We start from the raw sequence: 19,843 nt of genomic DNA, 5'->3' as shown, positions 1-19,843 counted from the left end.
CAAGCCTAATTGCTCCAGCCTTTCAACATACGACAGTCCCGACATGCCGGGAATTAACCTAGTGAACCTACGCTGCACGCCCTCAATAGCAAGAGTATCCTTCCTCAAATTTGGAGACCAAAACTGCACACAGTACTTCAGGTGCGGTCTCACCAGGGCCCGGTACAACTGTAGAAGGACCTCTTTGCACCTATACTCAACTCCTCTTGTTATGAAGGCCAACATTCCATTGGCTTTCTTCACTGCCTGCTGTACCTGCATGCTTCCTTTCAGTGACTGATGCACTAGGACACCCAGATCTCATTGAACATCCCCTCTTCCTAACTTGACACCATTCAGATAATAATCTGCCTTTCTATTCTTACTTCCAAAGTGAATAACCTCACACTTATCTACATTAAACTGCATCTGCCATCCGCCCACTCACACAACCTGTCCAAGTCACCCTGCAGCCTTATTGCATCTTCCACACAATTCACACTACCCCCCCAGCTTTGTATCATCTGCAAGCAGGCAAGCCGCAGCTGCTAGTGCAGCGTCCTACCAGGACATGTTGCAACCAGTCAGGATTCTTACTATGACAATAGATGTTTGTTAAGATATGTCAAATCTCTTTAACCTTCTGAGAAAACAGGGAGGCAGTTACATATTTGTGATGTTATCGTCCAGGAATTAACGCTCAACAAGTATTTCCTGCTTGAAATTAAGTTTCTTCTTTTAGACAGGTAGATGCTTTAAAAGTTTCAGAATACAAATTTGAGCAACAGCCAAAAGGCTAAATATATATTTAGCAAACGGCCCTGTATTACTATTTAAAAATTTTAAATTAGTATTTAAAATTAAATTATTCAGATAGCACTATGGAATAAACCGATTCAAACCTGCTTCATTTTTTTGTGATGGAGTTCATTTCTACTGTATGAATCAAAGGGCAACATTAACTGGCAGTTTAAATAAATCAAGGACCTTTAAGCTTTTTGCTTCTTATAGAATTACCTCCTATAATACAGCCCAACTTTCTGTTTATTGAAACTGTGAGAAGAAAAGCTGTATAAACTTTTGAAAACTCGTGTAATTTGGGGTACAATTTGCACCTGGATCACTCAAGGTGAAAACAATCATGCTCCTTTCTTAGAAATAAACAAAGTCATAAATAAATAAGGACAATGTGTGAGAGAGGATCACAGAAGCAGACGAGAGTGCTAATAGAAACGGGAAGTGTGACCTCACAGACTCAAACAGTGAGCAAATGAGTCTGCTCAGTGCTCCCAATTCTGTTCAGCTCGACCCAGAGCCAATTGTTGTGTCTCAGAGTGGCAGAAAAAGGAGAAGGCATGTGGAAATGCTAGAAGATGCCTCCATCCCCATTCATCCCTCTGGTCCGCAAAATGATTATTTGTCTGTACAAGGTGTCCATAAGTCAGACATTCATAACCCAGGGAGTATCTGTGGAGGGTTAAGGGCCAAATGCTGGAAGATGAGATTAATATGGAGTGCTGCCCACTGGTCACGAGGATGTGGTGGCTGAAATGACTATGACTCAAGGACCTGGTTAAGAAAGAAAAAAATGTTTTATAAAGATTATAGTTCCTTATCTGTGCTATGTTAGGGAGTCATGGTAGAGCCAGGTACTGGCCCTGTGTTACTTGACTATATTAATCATGGTCGTAAAGGTAAAACATGGCAAATCCTTAATCTCAGATTAGATTGAATTGAGCTACTACAATACTTCAGAGTATTGAATTGCAACAAGTATTCTTCCACAACTGTGAGTAGAGTTAGTGCATACTGTCTGCTTGTAGTTGAGATTCTGTGGACAGCAGCACATGGTTGGGTCAGGCTGATGGGTGGAAATAGTTGGATAAGATTTCAGGATTTTTACTTGAGCAGTACAAATGTTTACAGAGTTTGAGGTCTGTTGCAAAATGTCCAGAAATTCAATGAGAAACCAGGGAGCAAACGCAATGATTATAAAGCTACCACATGGAATGAGTGGAGCAGGAATGTGGTTAACATAAGAGATGGAAATGGAACAGTTGACTGAAATGGGTGAAACATGGTGGCTTGTGCTAAGGCAAAACGATTAGGGTAACTATTGGATAAAAGTCTGTTTATTTGGTGTACATTCTAATTCACTAAGAGAATACCACAAAGCACCAGGATTTCAGAACAAAACTATAATTTATGTGGAAGTTTTAGTCCATGCAGAAGTTATGGTTTCATATGACAAACTGTCCTTGTGTATTTCATACCTGTGGTCAACCCAAGGCAGCAAATGGGAAACATTCCCACACGCAAGGTAAAAATGAAAATTGAGGTGCAAGGTCTATTTCCTCCTATGTCTCAATAGTTGCTATTGGTTTTTAGCAGAAGCTGACAACAAATGTTTTACGAGAATGATCACAGGAATGAATGGATCAACCTACGATGAGCATTTGACAGCCCCAGGCCTGTACTCCCTAGAGTTTAGAAGGATGAGGGGGATTCTCATTGAAACTTACTGAATAGTGAAAGGCCTGGATAGAGTGGATGTGGGTAGGATGTTTCTATTAGTGGGGGAGTCTAGGACCAGAGCGCACAGCCTCAGAATAAAAGGGCGTGCCTTTAGAAACGAGATGAGGACGAATTCCTTTAGCCAGAGAGTGTGGAATCATTACCATATTCCGCTGTGGAGGCCAGATCTTTGTGTATTTTTAAAGTGGAGATTGATAGGTTCTTGATTAGTAAGAGTGTCAAAGGTTATGGGGATAAGGCAGGAGAATGGGGTTCAGAGGGAAAGCTAGATCAGCCATGATGGAATGGCAGAGTAGACTCGATGGTCGGAATGGCCAAATTCTGCTCCTATTAACATGGTCTCAATTGAGGAACATGATTTCTAAGAAATACACTTGTGACACATTTGCATAATAGTATATTGTCACCACAGTTTCTCACAATGCATTAAGTTGCCAGTTTCAGTGATATGTACAAGTACTCTAATTCATAATTCTGCAATATCATCTAATTTTCAACAATCAATTAATATTGATCAAGACCAACGTTTTTCCCCCCTTATCCAAGACTAAATGCCCTACACTATCTTTGCCCAGTTAAAACAAACTAACTTTGCAGAAGCTGGGCATTCGTGGTGTATTTGAGTTAGCACCAAATTGGGCAGCCCCTTTAACCACTCAATCTTTGGCTATGCTAGAGCTTGCATACCATCAACATCAAAAATAAATGCAGATGTCGTTACCACAACCCTATGTAGTAATTGGCAAGAACAAGTGAAAGTCTGGAGTCTGAATAATGCCTTAACAACAGCTATCTACTATGCACTTTATATAAATATCTAAGCATTCGGGGCATAGTTTGTTTTGAGCTGAAATAAGGCATGCTAAACTGATCTTCATTGGACCACTATCTTTTTGCTTCTGCTTATTTAGGCCTATGGTGAATGTCTTGAGTCATCCCCCCCCCCCACCTTCTCACGATTAATAAATCCTCTTGTAGTGGCCTGATACCCAGGGACCGCCACAGGCCCCCCCCCCCCCCCAAGAACCGGAGGTAGAAAGCGGACAAGAGGGCGCACGAGGCGTCCAGCCCGGGTGCGCAGCATGCCTGGCGCAGGGACCGGCGACCGACCGACAGGTGGAGGGGACGTAGCAGACACTGGCGGGGGTGATGATACCGCAGCTCAGGAGAAGCAGTAAGCCGAGCCTTAGACCCATGAAGTTCCGAGATGCCGCCGAACCTCCCAGCACCCGACCGACCATGGCAAAGCAAAACGAGGTGGGGTGGGACTTCACCGAAGGTAACACCGAAATGTCTATTTCATCAGCTCCCTTCTGACACAGAATCACCCCACGTTCTTGCAGCCCTCTCTGCCTCTGTCAAACCTTCAAACTCCTATCACAATCCTCACAAAACAAATCTGCCAAAGAGACAGGCACTACCATGGTCCAATTGCAAAAGCTGTCTTTGCAATAAATCTCTGCTTTCTGCATTTATAGTTGAGAAAATAATTCATGTTATATTGAATATATTGGGCAACTTAGTCCAAAAATTATCTTAGTATTTATTGTTGGCATTGAAATATATTTTTTAAAAGCTTGTAAGACAAAAAAAAAAATCAAGATTGGAATGAAATTGCCTTTATTTGAAATATCATTGATATTCCTCTCACAGTTCATTACACTCTCCATGGAACACCTTGCCTGGAGACAGCGTAAACTCCAGCTAATTGCAGCTCATTCCAAGGTGAGTTGTATTATTATTGGTCCACTGCTTTAGTCAACGACCCTTAATTCATATTAATAATGATGCAACTGTGTGATCTCCAGGGAGTTTTCACTCCTGAATAAATGCACTGCACCTCTCTATACATCTTATAATCTGGTAGAGCACTTCCCTCCGTCACCAGTAAAAGACATCACCTCCCACCAAAAATGCGGGAGGCAACAATACTGCATCAGATAGAAGACATTTACTACCCTGTTCTTGCAGCTGTGGGAATTCCTGGTAAGCCAACCCAATGTAATCATTCTCTTTATGTTCGTTTGGTAATTGCATCTTAAAATCTTGGACAGTCATCTTGTAACTGATGGACTCACCTGTCGCTGCGTTATATAGCATCTCTGCCCTTGTGCTTCCTTAGTTTAGTTAGATAGTTTAGTTTATTGTCACATGTACCGAGGTTCAGTGAAAAGCTTTTGTTGTTTGCTAGGGTTTGTCCAAATGCTTGTTCTGATGAGCCCGGAGCTGCAGATGCATTGTACAGAGGACAGATCACACCGTGACAATCTCTGCCACAAAATCCGTTCCTCAACCACTGACTCTGCCCCCCTGGTCTGCAACTGCCTGATCATAAGGTAACAAGCAAGCAACCGTGCTGTTGCACGCAGTACTAAAAGCCAAATACCCATCCCTGCCCAACAACCCTTGGTTTCCAGCGGGGTTGACCTTGCTGTATTCCATCCCTCGTCCACCCCAAACTGCTGTTGAATCACCTTCTTCCTCCTGTTTGTTCCCTATAGACTTGCCTGTCCTAATGCATCCCTTCTCCTACCTTCCATAAGCAAGGCCACCAAAAATTCTGCTTCCTGCGTTCCACCCACCAATCCTACACTTGCCAACTCAGTGGCTCTCACCTACATCCTAAATTCTCACCGCTGGTGAGTAATCCCTCCATGACCTCCCCCGTTCCTGCCCCACAGCCCGTCCAGGCGTCCATATGAAACAAGTCCAGAAAGTGCTGGTGATACTCAGCATCTGCGTAGAAAGAGGCAGAGATACACGTCAGTCAGCTTCCATCAGATTGGAGGGCAATAAGAAATAAACATGTTTAAATTATGGAGGAAGGTGAAAAGGGCAGAGAAAAAGAGGAAGGGTTCCCTGAGCTTAGTTTGGAAGAGTGCAAGGAATCAGAGCAGAGAGGTCAGATTGGGATGGAGAATTAAACTATAATTGACATGAAACACAAACTCTGCTTTTCTTTCCACTGATGCTGCCTGACCAACTGAATGTTTCCACCACTTTGTGCTTTTGCTTCATGAGAGGTGTGTATTAGATGGAGACCAGGAGTGCATGAGTGGACGACAGAAGGGTTGAATCTCATGGTAAATCTAATGTCAGGAAAAATAATACATGTGGGTGAGAGAGTTGTCAATGGAAGGAGATGTGTTAGGTCTAAGATGACCATTAGAGGAGAGAGGGAAACTGCTTGAAATAGGAAATACAGAAAAACTGAAATTGTTGAATTGGATATTGGCTCGTGAAACCTGTTACATTCCTGGTCCTATGTCTAACTTTATTAAAGCAGTGTAAGGAATCAATGACTGTGAGTTCAGAGTGAGCTTTTGCAACGTTGAAAAAGGAAGGGGAGTGAAGATAGGTTGGTGGAGGCATCACTTTAAAAAGGTGGAAATCGCGGTCAGTGATCATTGCATGTGGAAGCTAGTGAGGAGAGTGAAGGCGAGAAGTCCCTTATTCTTGGTCTCGGTGGTAGGGGAGTGAGCGTAGCAATGCACAGTTTGTACCAGAAGTAGTGAGAGCTGTTGACTCTGACATAGGGAAAACAATAGTTGGGGATATGGGAAAATGTCTTCAAAGCTCTGTTATGGGAGATGTCAAGACTAGAACAGATGCAAAGGAGATGCAGAGAAACTACGGGGCTGCACGGTGGTGCAGCGGTAGAGCAACCGCCTTACAACGCCAGAGACCCGGGTTCGATCCTCACTATGGGTGCTGTCTGTACGGAATTTGTACGTTCTCCCTGTGACCTGCGGGGGGTTTTCTCCGAGACCTTCGGTTTCCTCCCACACTCCAAAGACGTACAGGTTTGTAGGTTAATTGGCTTGGTGTAAATGTAAAATTGTCCCTAGTGTGTGTAGGGTAGTGCTGGTGTGCGGGGATCACTGGTCGTCACGGACTTGGTGGGCTGAAGGATCTGTTTCCGTGCTGTATCTCTAAACCAAAATAAGCTAAGAAAATGGAAGCAGGGTTGGAACTGTAGTTAAGTAGCTATGGGATACTTAATGGATATTGGCCATTAACACAACCCCTGAGATGGAGCTGGGAAGTCAAGTATGTGAGGGGAAGAGTCAGGGATGGACAAGATGAAAGCGAGGGAGTGCTGGAGATTTGCAGAAAATGTGTTGAAACATGCCACCCGGACCATCGAGGTGGGGCAATTCTACACAGAGGAGTCTTTTCCCATGAAGCCCATTTTTTAAAATTTTTAATTTTATTTAAATTTTAACAAAACAAATACATGTATGAACTCATAGTACGCGATGGTACCTACATTATAAATTCGATTATACATTTAAATTCGATTATACCTGTATTGTTCTGTATTATCTCCCCACCCACAACCCCCCTCCCCCCACCCCCCAGTTAGAAAAAAGAGGAAAAAGGAGAAAAAGAAAGATAAAGAAATAAAAATTTTAAAAAAGGAAAGAAAGAAAGAAAGAAAGAAGAAAGAAGGGAACCTGGAGACAAGAAGGAAACACTTCCGGCTAATTTCTTATTAAATTCTTTTTAGGGGTATCAAAACAATCCTGAAATTAAATATTTCCAATTCTTAATCCTAGTTTTAAAGTTAATGGGTTCCAAAGTTTCAAAAAAAAATCATATTTATCTCTCAGATTATAAGTAGCTTTTTCTAATGGGATACAACTACGCATTTCTGCATACCATCTTGCAATTCTTATTTCATTGTGATCTTTCCAAGTGACCGCCACACATTTTTTTGCTATTGCTATTGCTATTTTGAGAAATCTTTCCTGATATTTATCTAAAATTAATCTTGGTAATATTCCTTTAGTATCTCCCAATAAAAACAACCTTGAAACCAATGGTATGGTCTTATTCATCAATTGTTCCAAAAAGTTTTTTAGGTCTTTCCAAAAAGGAGTTACCTTAGGACATGCCCATGTGGAGTGTTAAAAAGTACCCACATCCTGGTTGCATCTAAAACAAATTTCTGGTAAATTTGGATTTAAATTGTTTAATTTTTTCGGAGTTAAATATAGTTGATGTAAAAAATTGTATTGTACTAAACTATATCTCACATTAATAGTATTTTTCATACTTTCTAAACACAATCTTTCCCAACTTGGTTCATCAATGCTAATATTCAGATCTGTTTCCCATCTTTGTCTTGATTTTTGAATTCCTGTCTTTGGACTAGATTTTTGTAACAATTTATACATTGAAGATATAATTTTTTTAGTTCCCTTGCCCTGAATCAGGGATTCAATTCCTTTAATTTGAAATAAAAACATTGAATTACCTAACTTTTCCCTTAAATAAGATTGTAATTGATAATAGAAAAAAATACTATTCCCTGGAATTTGATATTTGTTTCTCAATTGAGAAAATGTCAAAAAATTATTTCCTTCGTAGCAATCTCCCATATGTTTAATACCCTTCTGTTCCCAGACTTGTAATATTTGATTATTCCAAGCAAACGGCAGTAATCTATTTTTTACTAATGGAGTTTTAGCTGTTAGAAAAAATCTTTTAACATTAGCTTTAACTGTTTTCAACAATATATTAATTAAATGTTTTAGCAAAGGTGACTCTTGATCCTTAACTAATAGCTTCGCTTCCCATTTATAGATAAATTCTTCTGGGCATAGTTCTTTTATTTTATCCATTTCAATTTTAACCCATGCTGTTTTTCCACCCTCTTGATAAAAGGATGAAATAAAACTCATTTGTGCTGCCAGATAGTAATTTTTAAAATTTGGTAATTGCAGTCCACCTAATTCAAATTTCCATGTTAATTTTTCCATAGACACCCTTGGCATTTTACCTTTCCAAAGAAAATTTCTCACAATTTTATTCAATTCTTGAAAAAAATTATTTGGTAAAGGTATAGGCAGTGTTTGAAATAAATACTGTAACCTCTGAAAAATATTCATCTTAATACAGTTCACTCTCCCTAGCAATGTAATTGGAAGATTCATCCATTTCTTCAAGTCCTCCTCAATTTTTTTAATTAGTGGTTTATAATTTAGTTTATACAGATTATTTAACTTATTATCTACTTTAACCCCTAAGTACTTCATGCCTTCTTTTTGCCATTTAAACTGACTTTCTCTTTTACATTGATCATAATTACCTTCAGAAAGAGGCATTATTTCAGTTTTATCTTTATTAATTTTATATCCTGATACTTTCCCATATTCTTCCAGTCTGAAATATAATTTTCTTAAGGATTCCAATGGTCTAGTAAGACAAATTATAACATCATCTGCAAATAAAGTAATTTTGTGATTTTCCTGATTCACTTTAAATCCTTCAATGTCTAAATCTGATCTTATTAGCTCTGCCAGAGGTTCAATGGCCAATACAAATAAAGCCGGTGACAAGGGACATCCCTGTCTACTAGATCTTTCCAAATTAAATGATTGAGAAAATTGGCCATTTGTCACCACTTTGGCTTTAGGTTGTTTATAAAGAGCTTTTACCCAGTTAATGAAACCATTTCCTAATCCGTACTTCTCTAATACTTTAAATAAAAAATCCCATTCTAACCTGTCAAACGCCTTTTCAGCATCTAAAGCAACTGCTACGCTCAATTCCTTTCTTTTCTGTGCTAAATGTAAAATACTTATAAATGTTGCTACATTATCAGCTATTTTCCTTTTTTGGACAAATCCAGTTTGGTCCTCTTTAACCAGCTTCGGTAAATATTCTGCCAATCTCCTTGCCAAAAGTTTAGCAACTATTTTATAATCTGCATTCAACAATGATATTGGTCTATAAGAAGATGCATTTAAAGGGTCTTTCCCTTTTTTTTGAATTACGATTATAATTGCCAGTGAGAAGGATTCTGGTAATGTAGAAGTTTTTTCCGCTTGATGTATCACTTCCATAAATAGTGGTAACAACAAATCTTTAAATGTTTTATAGAACTCAGGCGGGAAACCATCTTCCCCTGGAGATTTATTACTTGGTAAAGAATATAATACTTCCTCCACCTTTCTCAAAGTAAAGGAGGCATTTAGTCCCATCTGCTCCTCATTAGAGATTGTTGGTAATTGTATCTTGGATAAAAAATTATTTATCTTAATTTCATCCTTTTCAGATTCAGAATGGTACAGATTAGTGTAGAATTGCTTAAATACCTCATTGATTTCTCTAGGTTTATAAGTAATAATGTTTTGATCTGTTCTAATTGAATTTATTGTTCTTGATATTTGTTCTTCTTTCAGTTGCCATGCCAATACCTTGTGCGCTCTTTCTCCTAATTCATAATATCTTTGGTTAGTTCGTAATATTAATTTTTCTGTTCTGTAAGTATGTAAAGTATTGTATTGAAATTTTTTATTTGCAAGTTGTGTTTTTTTCGTATCTGAAGAAGTTTTCTGTAAGTCTTTTTCTAATACAGTGATTTCTTTTTCTAATCTTTCAGATTCCTTCCTATAGTCTTTCTTTATCTTAGATGAGTAGCTTATAATTTGGCCTCTCAAATAAGTCTTCATTGCATCCCATACAATAAATTTATCATCAACTGAATTTAAATTTGTTTCCAAAAATAATTCAATTTGTCCTCGAATAAAATCACAAAAGTCTTGCCTTTTCAATAGTAAAGAGTTGAGTCTCCATCTATAGACTGACTGTTCTTTATCTGGCATCGTAATTTTCATTAATAATGGTGAGTGATCCGATAACAATCTAGCCTTGTAATCTATTTGTATTATTCTACCCCTTAATTGAGCTGAAATCAAAAATAGATCTATTCTAGAATATGTATCATGTTTATTGGAATAAAAGGAGTAGTCTCTTTCCCTGGGATGGCTTTTCCTCCAAACATCTATTAAATTTAAATTTTCCATTAAATTCAAGGTTGTCTTCGCTGCTCTTGTCCTTGTCGTTGTCCTTGATGATCTATCCATTACTGGATCTAAACAAAAATTGAAATCTCCCCCTATCAATATATTTTCATGTGCTTCCGCCAGATTTAAAAAGGTACCCTGCACAAACTTCTCATCATCTATATTTGGTGCATATATATTCATTAAGGTCCACAATTCTGAGAAAATTTGACAATGTACCATTACAAATCTACCTACTGGGTCACTTACAATATTTTGTATCTTAATTGGTAGCGTTTTCTTAAATAGGATAGCAACCCCTCTTGCTTTTGAGTTAAAAGAAGATGCGACCATACTTCCTACCCAATCTCTCTTTAACTTTTGATGCTCTTTTTCCATTAGATGTGTTTCTTGCAAGAAAGCTATATCTACTTCCAATTTTTTCATCTGTGTTAAAATTCTCTTCCTTTTTATCGGTCCATTTAACCCATTCACATTATAGCTTAAAAAATTTAATGTGTTATCCATTCATTCCTTTTTTTTTTTTTCCCTTTTCCTTTTTTTTCCCCTTTTTCCTTACCTTGATACCTCTTCCGGTATTTACATTGTGCCGTATTTCAGTGTGCTCCCCTCCATAGTCCAGGTATAAAAACAGAAAAGAATTAAGAAAGATAGAGAAATAGACCCTCCCTCTAATGTTGTTAATAAATAGATTAGCAACATTACCCCCCTCTATTATACGAGGTGTGGTCCGCACCACACTTGTGCCCATGATTATGGTGGAGCATCCACATTCTCCAACCCCCCCGATATATCAAGTACTTCTAAAAATTAACAATCCATAATACAGTTAATCCCCTCTATAGTATACAGATATTATTAATAATCAATCATTCATGAATCTTCTTAAGCATTTCTCGATGGCAATTCTTCCGCATACTCTTCTGCTTTGACAAAGTCTTTAAAAAATTTATTTTCTCCAGTGTTGATCATAATCTTCAAAGTAGCCGGATGCAGTAAAATAAACCTATAGTCTTTCTTCCATAGAATATTTTTTGCCTTATTAAATTCTTTTTTTCTGCTCAACAAGGCATTACTGATGTCTGGGTAAAAGATTATTTTAGTGCCTTCATGTTCTATTGGTTTTCCCTCTCTTATATTATTCCCGACTGTTTTGAAAACCAATTCTCGATCTTGGTATCTTAAAAATTTAATCAACACAGATCTTGGCTTTTGATTAGCCGAGGGTTTCGGTCTCAGAGCCCTATCTGCTCTTTCTATTTCCATCGGACCTTGTTTATCTATTCCCAGAGTGGTCACTATCCAATCTTGAAAAAAGTTAATTGGGTCTTCCCCCTCCACTCCCTCTGGCAAACCAACAATTTTAACATTATTTCTCCTGCTATAGTTTTCCAAGGCATCCAACTTCTCCGCCGTCTTTTTGCTTTCAATTGCTGCTGCAGTAATACTGTCTTCATTTTTTTCCACTCTAGATTTTAACATTTCATTTTCCATTTGCATATTATCCACTTTATTTGTCACTGTTTGATATTTCTCCTCCATTTTTTTCAGTCTTACGAAATTTCTTGTTATCTCTCCTCATTAATTTGTTATCTCCTTCAATTTTCTTGAGCCTGTTAATAATTTCTTGAAGCATCGTTTTCATATTAGTCTCTGTATCTTCTTGCTTTTCTTCTTCTTCCTCATTTCCACTTCCACTGCTAGTGGAGTCTCCCGTTACCTCATCGTCACTCGAGTCCGAAACTCCAGACACAACATCAGCAGCTTCTCGGCAAACAGTGGGCCTTTTTGGTAACTCACGGCGACTCCCTCATATTTTGACCCGAGTCAAAGAGCGCTTGCTTTTAGTAGTAGACTCCAGCTTCGTACCGGAGCCCTCCCCAGACTCACCGCCTGCCGAGGGGTCACCAAATCTAGTCCATCAGAGCTGTGGGCCTACCTTCGATTTTTTTCCTTGTTACCTGGTCTTGCTGGTCATAAATAATGCCGACTAAGACATGACAGAGAGTGTCAGACATCTAGACTCATACATGTGTCAGAATGCGGACACTGAGACTGCCGACATGCTGAGAGTGAACACATCCACAGCAGATATGGCAGCCTCAATGTTCACTAGCTGCAGTTAAACTGGGCTGGAGGCATCTGGACACAGAGGTAGGGTGACAGTATCTGCCTCATGTTCCTCAATCACACGTCGAGAGGTGTGTCTGGTGCCGAATCAGAATACAAATATTACAAGTGATATGAAGGGTCTCCACCTGAAATACCTGTTCCTAACCTCCAGAGTTACTGTTTAACCTGCTGAGTTATTCCAGCACTGGGGGAACGGAACCTGTGCAAGGGAGGCCTTAAAGATACCTAATAATTTATTGCTTTCAAAATATGCAGTCGTCTTGATACCTGTAAGGATTCAGACTGTTGGACAGACAAGCAGTTGGCACCTAAAGAATGTCCAATGTTAAATAGAGGAGAGAATGGATAATGTGATGATCATAGTGTTTTTGATTAATTAGGGTAGAGGTAGCTTCCTTTACAAGGAGGATCAAAGGATCAAAAGTCCCTTGTATTAGAGTGACACAAGGAACTACAGATGCTGAAATCTTGAATCAAGCACAGTGCTGGAGTAACTCAGCAGGTAAGGCACCATCTCAAGAAAACATGGATAAGTGTTTCAGGCCAGGGATCTTCAGACCGATTGTAATTGGGGGGGGGGATTGGAAAAGAGGTGGTGGCAGGACAAATGCTGGGAAGTGATAAATGGATACAGGTGAGGGGGGGGGGGGGGTGATTGGAAGATAGTTGGGCACAATTAAGAAATATAGTATGTTGTGGTCTGTTACTTTCCTTGTGTTTTTTGTCAAATAGGTTTTGAAGATATTGAAAATTACAGATTAGTCACATTGATCCTCCTTGGGACTAACAAAGTGGGAAAGCACATGCAGGAGGTTCTATGTAGAGAGCACCAGAAACTGAGGTCAAAAGAAAGAACAATGCCTTTTGTAACCTGATAATAAAAAGATAGATTTTTATCCATAAAATTATTTGGCTTAATCCTGTCAAGATTCAAAAAGAGGGATTTATATTCGCCAAGAACATTGCTGGTTGCAGAACCAAGTCAGGTAAATTAGGTTCAGGTACAGATCATCCAACATCTAATTAATGGGTGCATCAATCTCCATATGATTAAACGCCACCTCTTCCATATTTGTAATCCAAAGTAACCTTGCTTGCTAGGACTGTAATTGGTTTGGGGTTTCTGTAAGTCAATCAATGATAAGAAAATGAGGAGTAGGAACAGGGTTATACCATTATCCTTTAATCGGATCCTGGCAATGCTCAATGAACTGCCTTCCTCCCCAACCCCACTGTCTCATGGTGGATCTATTGAAATCCAAAGATCTATAAATTAGAACAAATATAATCAATAACTGAACATGCACAGGCATCTGAACTGGAGAATTCCAAGCCTCGTCGTATGTTACAATAAGATAACCTCCTGTTTTACAATCTCTGGATACTATTAGTCTGCCTTTCTTAATGTTTCTTCAAAGGACATCCCTTCAACCCAGGTATAATGAGCCTTATTTGTATCTCTGCAAGTGTACACATCTTCAAGACCAAGGTCACACCTCCATATAGTACTCTTGAATGTGGCCTCACTATATTATTACACTGTTACAGCCAGACTTCCCTCAGTGTGGTTTTCCCATCCCTTGCAATAAAGGGTGATGTGCAACTTGCCTTATTAATTGCTTTCTCAATTTACATGTTAACTTCTTTGCTTCTCTAACAAATGATTGCCAAGTGTCTCTGAACCACAGGATGTAATAGTTCCTCCACACTTAAAAATAATGTAGATTGTCAACATCTGAGGCAAAGCAGTAATCCTCGTTAGCAACAGCTTTTAACCTGAAAATAACAATATGTCCAGCCTCTCTATTTTTATTATATTTTTCATGTTGTTCTATAACAATACAGACATCATTTCCCTGCCCTATGAGCCCTATTTAGTGCAGCAATGTTTTGTATGGGACTTCAATTATACATTTTGTAACTCAGACATACAGCATCTACTGATCCTTCCTTACCTATTTCATTGGTTACATCCTCAACAATGAATCCCCTTCCATAAAGGCTTTGCATAGCCATAATGTAAAGATTGTATTTGTTTTAATGGCACTACCATATCCCAATTATAATTTCTCCCTCTCACTTGCAAGGGATCCGTGGAACTTTGCAACTCTTCTTTGTTCAATCTTATAACAGTTCTTAAACACTTCTTATCTTGTTAATTTACTCTCCACTAACAGATTCTTCCCTGAGACTTGTAATCCTCTTCACAAGTTTTGCCAATCAACTGTCCTGAAATACTCTAGTCAGCAATGTATAATTTTAAGTGAATTTTTATTTTGTCAGTTAAATTGATATTCATTAAGAATTATGTAAAATGTTTGCCATTAAATATCCATCATTATTTGCTTTAATCCCGTTTAACAATTTACCTGAACAATCTTGCCGCTCTGTTCTAATAGACTTTCTTTGTTTAAGACTCTAAGTTTTGTATTTAATTTAATTATGCCACTCTTAACCTCATTCTTTTAGTACCTGTTATGTTTCTGCTTCTCACCCTGTTCCCTGACTGTAACAATAATTACTAACCCTGTCATATTACACAGGATAATTTCAAAAATAGATTGCTCCCTGCTTGCCTCCAAAAATTTGTTTAAGAGAATTAAATTGAATACATTTTACAAATAAAACTACTTGTTTTTTTTAATGAACATCAGACTTCGGAACATTGCATTATTTCAGATTTCTTTCAGTCATGGATTCATACATTCACCAAATTATAAATGTAATTTCAGTGGGGCTTTGAACTATTCTCTCTGATACCTCGTATCTTTTTTAGAATAATATCACAATGTGAGACTCCTACATCATGGATGGCACAGTGGCGCACCTGGTGGAACTGTTGCCTCACAGCACCGGGGTCCCGGCTTCGATCCTAACCTCAGGTGCTGCCTGCGCAGAATTTGCATGTTCTCCCTGTGACTGCGTTGGTTTCCTCCAGGTGCATCGCTTTCTTCCCACATCCCAAAGGCTTGGCGATTTGTAGGTTAATTGGCCTCTGTAAATTGTCCCTTGTGTATTGGAAGTGGATGCAAATGTGGGATAACAGAGCTTGTGCGAACAAGTGGTCAATGATCGGCATGGACTCAGTGGACCTTTCCATGCTCTATCTCTAAACTGAGTTACATGCTTGGGTTCCCAAACCATGTTTCCTGTCTTTCCCTCAGGGATGTCCATTTGTATATTTCTTCCTCTCGAAGATGTTTTCTGAAAATAATTTCCCCCATTTCTAACTATTGTAGTCAACTTGATGGCCATTGTGATCCTGTCGAGAGGAAAGTGCGGACTCTCCAGGTGCATCACTCTCTACCTGGTGGCCATGGCAACGGCGGATCTGATGGTGATTTTCACCGATGTGATACTGTACACGATCATTCCTTTTCATTTCCCGGGAACATACCTGGACACCACTCCTGCAAAGTCCCTCCTGCTCGTCCTGCTCTCTGCAGCAACCGATGTCTCTGTCTGGTTCACCGTCACTTTCACCTTCGACCGATTTGTTGCCATCTGTTGTCAGAAGCTGAGAACCAAATATTGTACCACAGAAACTGCCACAGTGGTTCTAATAGCAGTGAGCGTGGTGCTCAGTCTGAAGAACATCCCTCTGTACTTTATATATGAGCCTGAGTATATTGTTGATGATGTACCCTGGGGGAGCACCATATCACTGAGTTTTTACACTAAAACTGCATGGGTAGCTTTTGACTTGTTCTGCATTACTTTAACTCCTTGCTTCCCATTCCTTCTGATTCTGCCGCTCAACGTTCTGACTGTCAGATTCATTCTGGTGAAGGGTAAAATCCGCAGGAGGCTCCAGAAAAGCGGTAATTGTGAGGATCGCAACGACCCAGAGATGGAGAAGCGAAGGAAATCCATCATCTTGCTCTTCACCATATCAGGCAGCTTTATAGTTTTGTGGATGACAAGAGTGCTGCATGCCCTTTATTACCGAATCACCAACAAACATGATCTCACGGGCCCGGGCTACATCGCTGAACAAACTGGCTACATGCTGCAGCTTCTGAGCTCCTGCACCAACACCTGTATTTACGTGGTGACCCAGACTAAGTTCAGAGAGGAGCTAAGGGACGCCCTGATGTACCCATTCACTGCAGTTGTTGCATGGTTTCAGTGAAGCCACCTTCATATCCACCTTCCCAGTGCCCTCCTCTCAGCCATCCTACTCCCTCTCTCTCTGAATCTGTGAATGCATTGGGTATGCAAATAGTGCCCCATGTGTAACTTTACTGGGTGCATCATGGCCTGGTATGGTAATTCCTTCTTACAGGAATACAGGAAGCTGCAGAGAGTGTGGACTTAGCCTGGTCAATCACGGGTACAGCCGTCCCCACCATCCTAAGCGTCTACGTGATCTACGTCTCTACAAGATGGCTGCGCCTACCATCAAAGATCCCCACCATCCCGGCCACGCTCTCTCCTTGAGGCTTCCATCGGGCAGGAGGTATAAAATCCCTCACCACCATGTTCAGGAACTGCTACTTTCCTACAGCCATCGAGTCCTTGAACCAAGTTGCACTGTGAGGCCAGGGGACCAAATATCCTCACAATAAGTTTCAACTCTGGTACCCCAGAAGGATGTGTTCACAGCCCCTAACTATACTTCCTATATACTCATGAGTGTGGGTCCAATTTCTGCAAATGACAGCGCTGTGGTGGGCCAGAACTCGAACAATGACGAGAGAGACAGGAAGGTGAAAGAGAACGTAGTTACATCCAGAGAAGTCAACAACCTCTCCCTCAATATCAGAAATATGAAGGAGCTAGTTGTTGTCTGTAGGAAGCGAGGTGTATACACCCCAGTCAGCATCAAAGTTTCTGAATTGGAAATGGTCAAGAGCTTCAAGTTCCTTGGCGTATATATCACCAACAATCTGTTTTGCACCAAGCACATTGAAGCTAGTCTTTCACTTCCTTGAGAGACTGTGGAAATTCGGCATCTCTCCAACAACTCTCATCAAGTTATACAGATGCACCATAGATAGCATACTATCCCGTTGCATCACAGCTTGGTTGGAAACAGCTCTTCGTAAGACCACAAACAAAATTGTAGATGTAATGCGGTCCATCACATGCCCATGGGATTGATTTCTATTTGGTTTTGTACCAATGTCTTGTTTCATGCACAGTCTTTTTCTTTCCACAGCCTCGAGGAATTTATTTAATTATAAGATTCTGTGTGTTATTTGAGTCCATGTGCCCATGATGCTGCAGCATGCAAGATTTTCAATTTATCTGTACCTTACTATACTGTGCAAAATAAAATAAACTCAACTCAACTTGACTTGACTTAGTGGGATAATGCTGAAGTCACTGGCTCCTGTTGCAAGGGAACAGGTTCAAGGATCTGACTGATAGAACAGAAAAAGGCTCACACTCCAGTTACAGTATAAATCAAGTTTATTGGCAATAGAGAGTAAACTTCCACTTCTCTAGGTATGTGTGAGGCCCTTTCTACAGCAGCACAATTCTCTCTCTCTATTCACCCTTCCAAGGAGTCGGTCGCAACCCAGTCTGTCAGGGAGGCCTCCCATTTAACATCATTTATTGGCAATAGGGAGTAAACATCTACTTATCTCGGTATGTGCAGGATCCTGTCTACAGCAGCACACCTCCCTCTCCCTGTGCCCTGTCCGAGGCACCGGTCGCGATCCCAGCCCTTCGATGACTTTTTGGAGAACAATGGAGCATGCTGCAGATGCCTGCTTTATACCAAGTGAAGCAAAAGGCCCCCATAGCACTACTTCTAGTCAATAGGATTCCAAAATGCGCCATTAAGTCCCCCAATAGAGTCATAGAGTCATAGAGTGATACAGCGTGGAAACAGGCCCTTTGGCCCAACTTCCCCACGCAGGCCAACATGACCCAGCTACACTAATCCCACTTGCCTGCATTTGGTCCATATCCCTCCAAACCTGTCCTATCCATGTACCTGTCTAACTGTTTCTTAAACGTTGGGATAGTCCCAGCCTCAACTACCTCATCTGGCAGCTTGTTCCTTACACCCACCACCCTTTGTGTGAAAAAGTTACCCCTCAGATTCCTGTTAAATCTTTTCCCCTTCACTGTAAACCTATGTCCTCTGGTCCTCGATTCACCTACTCTGGGCAAGAGACTGTGCATCTACCCGATCTATTATCTGTCGATAGCAGGGGCCCACAGCATTTCCCACCATCTCTTGTTAGCAAGCAAAGCCCTATTAACTTTTTGTTAACTACAGACTATTCGCACGCCAGGCTCTCTCATTACAACTCCCTGTTCAGAGAAAGTGTTCTGCTGTATTGAGTGGCACCACCAGTGTGTTGAATGGAGTAGATTCAGAGCAGGCCCAACAGCTATTGATGGGACACTGTGGGCCCCCAGCTGTTGTGGTACAATACCTCCTCCCACATCACCTTCAGTTTCAGCCATGGATAAATGGGTCACCTGCAGGATCAGAGCCAGGAGCAGCACCAGCTGCACCAAAACATGAAGACAAACAACACAAAAAGGTGGAGAAATTCAGTGGGACAGGCAGCATCTCTGGAGGGAAGGAAAGTGAGATGCTGCCTGTCCCGCTGAGTTACTCCAGATTTTTGTGTCTACCTTCGGTTTAAACCAGCATCTGCAGTTCCTTCATACACAAGACAAACAACACTGCAGATGCTGGAATCTAGAATTTAAAAAAAAAGCTGGAAGACCTCAGCAGGTCAAGCAGCACGTGTGGAGAGAAATGCTTTAAAGTTGGTGCTTTGGGTTGAGCCTTAGCAGAGGGAAGGTTGCCAGTATTTAGTAGTATAAGACAGGGTGGGAAAGAGGGTGGAAGGTGATAGATAGAGCCCATCATTTACTCCCCCCCCCCTCACATTGCAATATACTGACTCTCTGTCCAATCCCTCTCAATCGATGCATGGTTTTGACCCAAAATGTCAACACTTTCTTTTTGCTTCCACAGGTGCTGAGTTCATCCTGCCTTCTGTTTTTCATACCAAAGCTTGATTCTACCAACCTAGTGAAGCTGCATCACAGGACAGAACATTCAGCAAACAGTGGGAGCACCGTGTAAAGATACCACCAATTTATCAGGGCAGAGTTCTGATGTCCTGAGAGTAGTGGTGAGCTGCTGAGATGGGGAATGAGTCTGTGTATATCCCCATGTTCAGTGGTGGCAGGGCCCAGAACTACCTCCGCCCATTTGACTTCCCCCCCATCTTTATGACGCTGCTTTTTAGCCAATTCAATTCACCCCACAGGAGAGCAAAAGGTAGCTGAGCGCACTGGATGTCAAAGTTTATGCATCGCCACCGCACCATCCCAGCTGCAAGTCCGAGCTGCTCCAGAAATCCTGGCACCTCTTTCAGGATAGTCACCATCGGCTAGAAGCCCAT

The 19,843-nt window shown here is 40.5% G+C and overlaps 1 protein-coding gene across 1 annotated transcript; it reads left to right on the top strand.

Moving 5' to 3' along the window:
• The first annotated feature begins 4,373 nt into the window (after positions 1-4,373).
• LOC144597582 (putative G-protein coupled receptor 139) lies at positions 4,374-16,593 on the top strand. The gene is made up of 2 exons (XM_078407076.1): positions 4,374-4,500; positions 15,701-16,593. Exons 1-2 carry the CDS (start codon positions 4,428-4,430, stop codon positions 16,591-16,593), a joined length of 966 nt encoding a protein of 321 aa, XP_078263202.1. The 5' UTR covers positions 4,374-4,427.
• The last annotated feature ends 3,250 nt before the right edge of the window (positions 16,594-19,843 follow it).

The sequence above is a fragment of the Rhinoraja longicauda genome, chromosome 10 (genome assembly GCF_053455715.1).
Source record: "Rhinoraja longicauda isolate Sanriku21f chromosome 10, sRhiLon1.1, whole genome shotgun sequence".
Lineage (NCBI taxonomy): Eukaryota > Metazoa > Chordata > Chondrichthyes > Rajiformes > Arhynchobatidae > Rhinoraja > Rhinoraja longicauda.
Note: the sequence above shows the minus strand (reverse complement) of the source record. Positions and strands in the feature narration are given on the sequence as shown.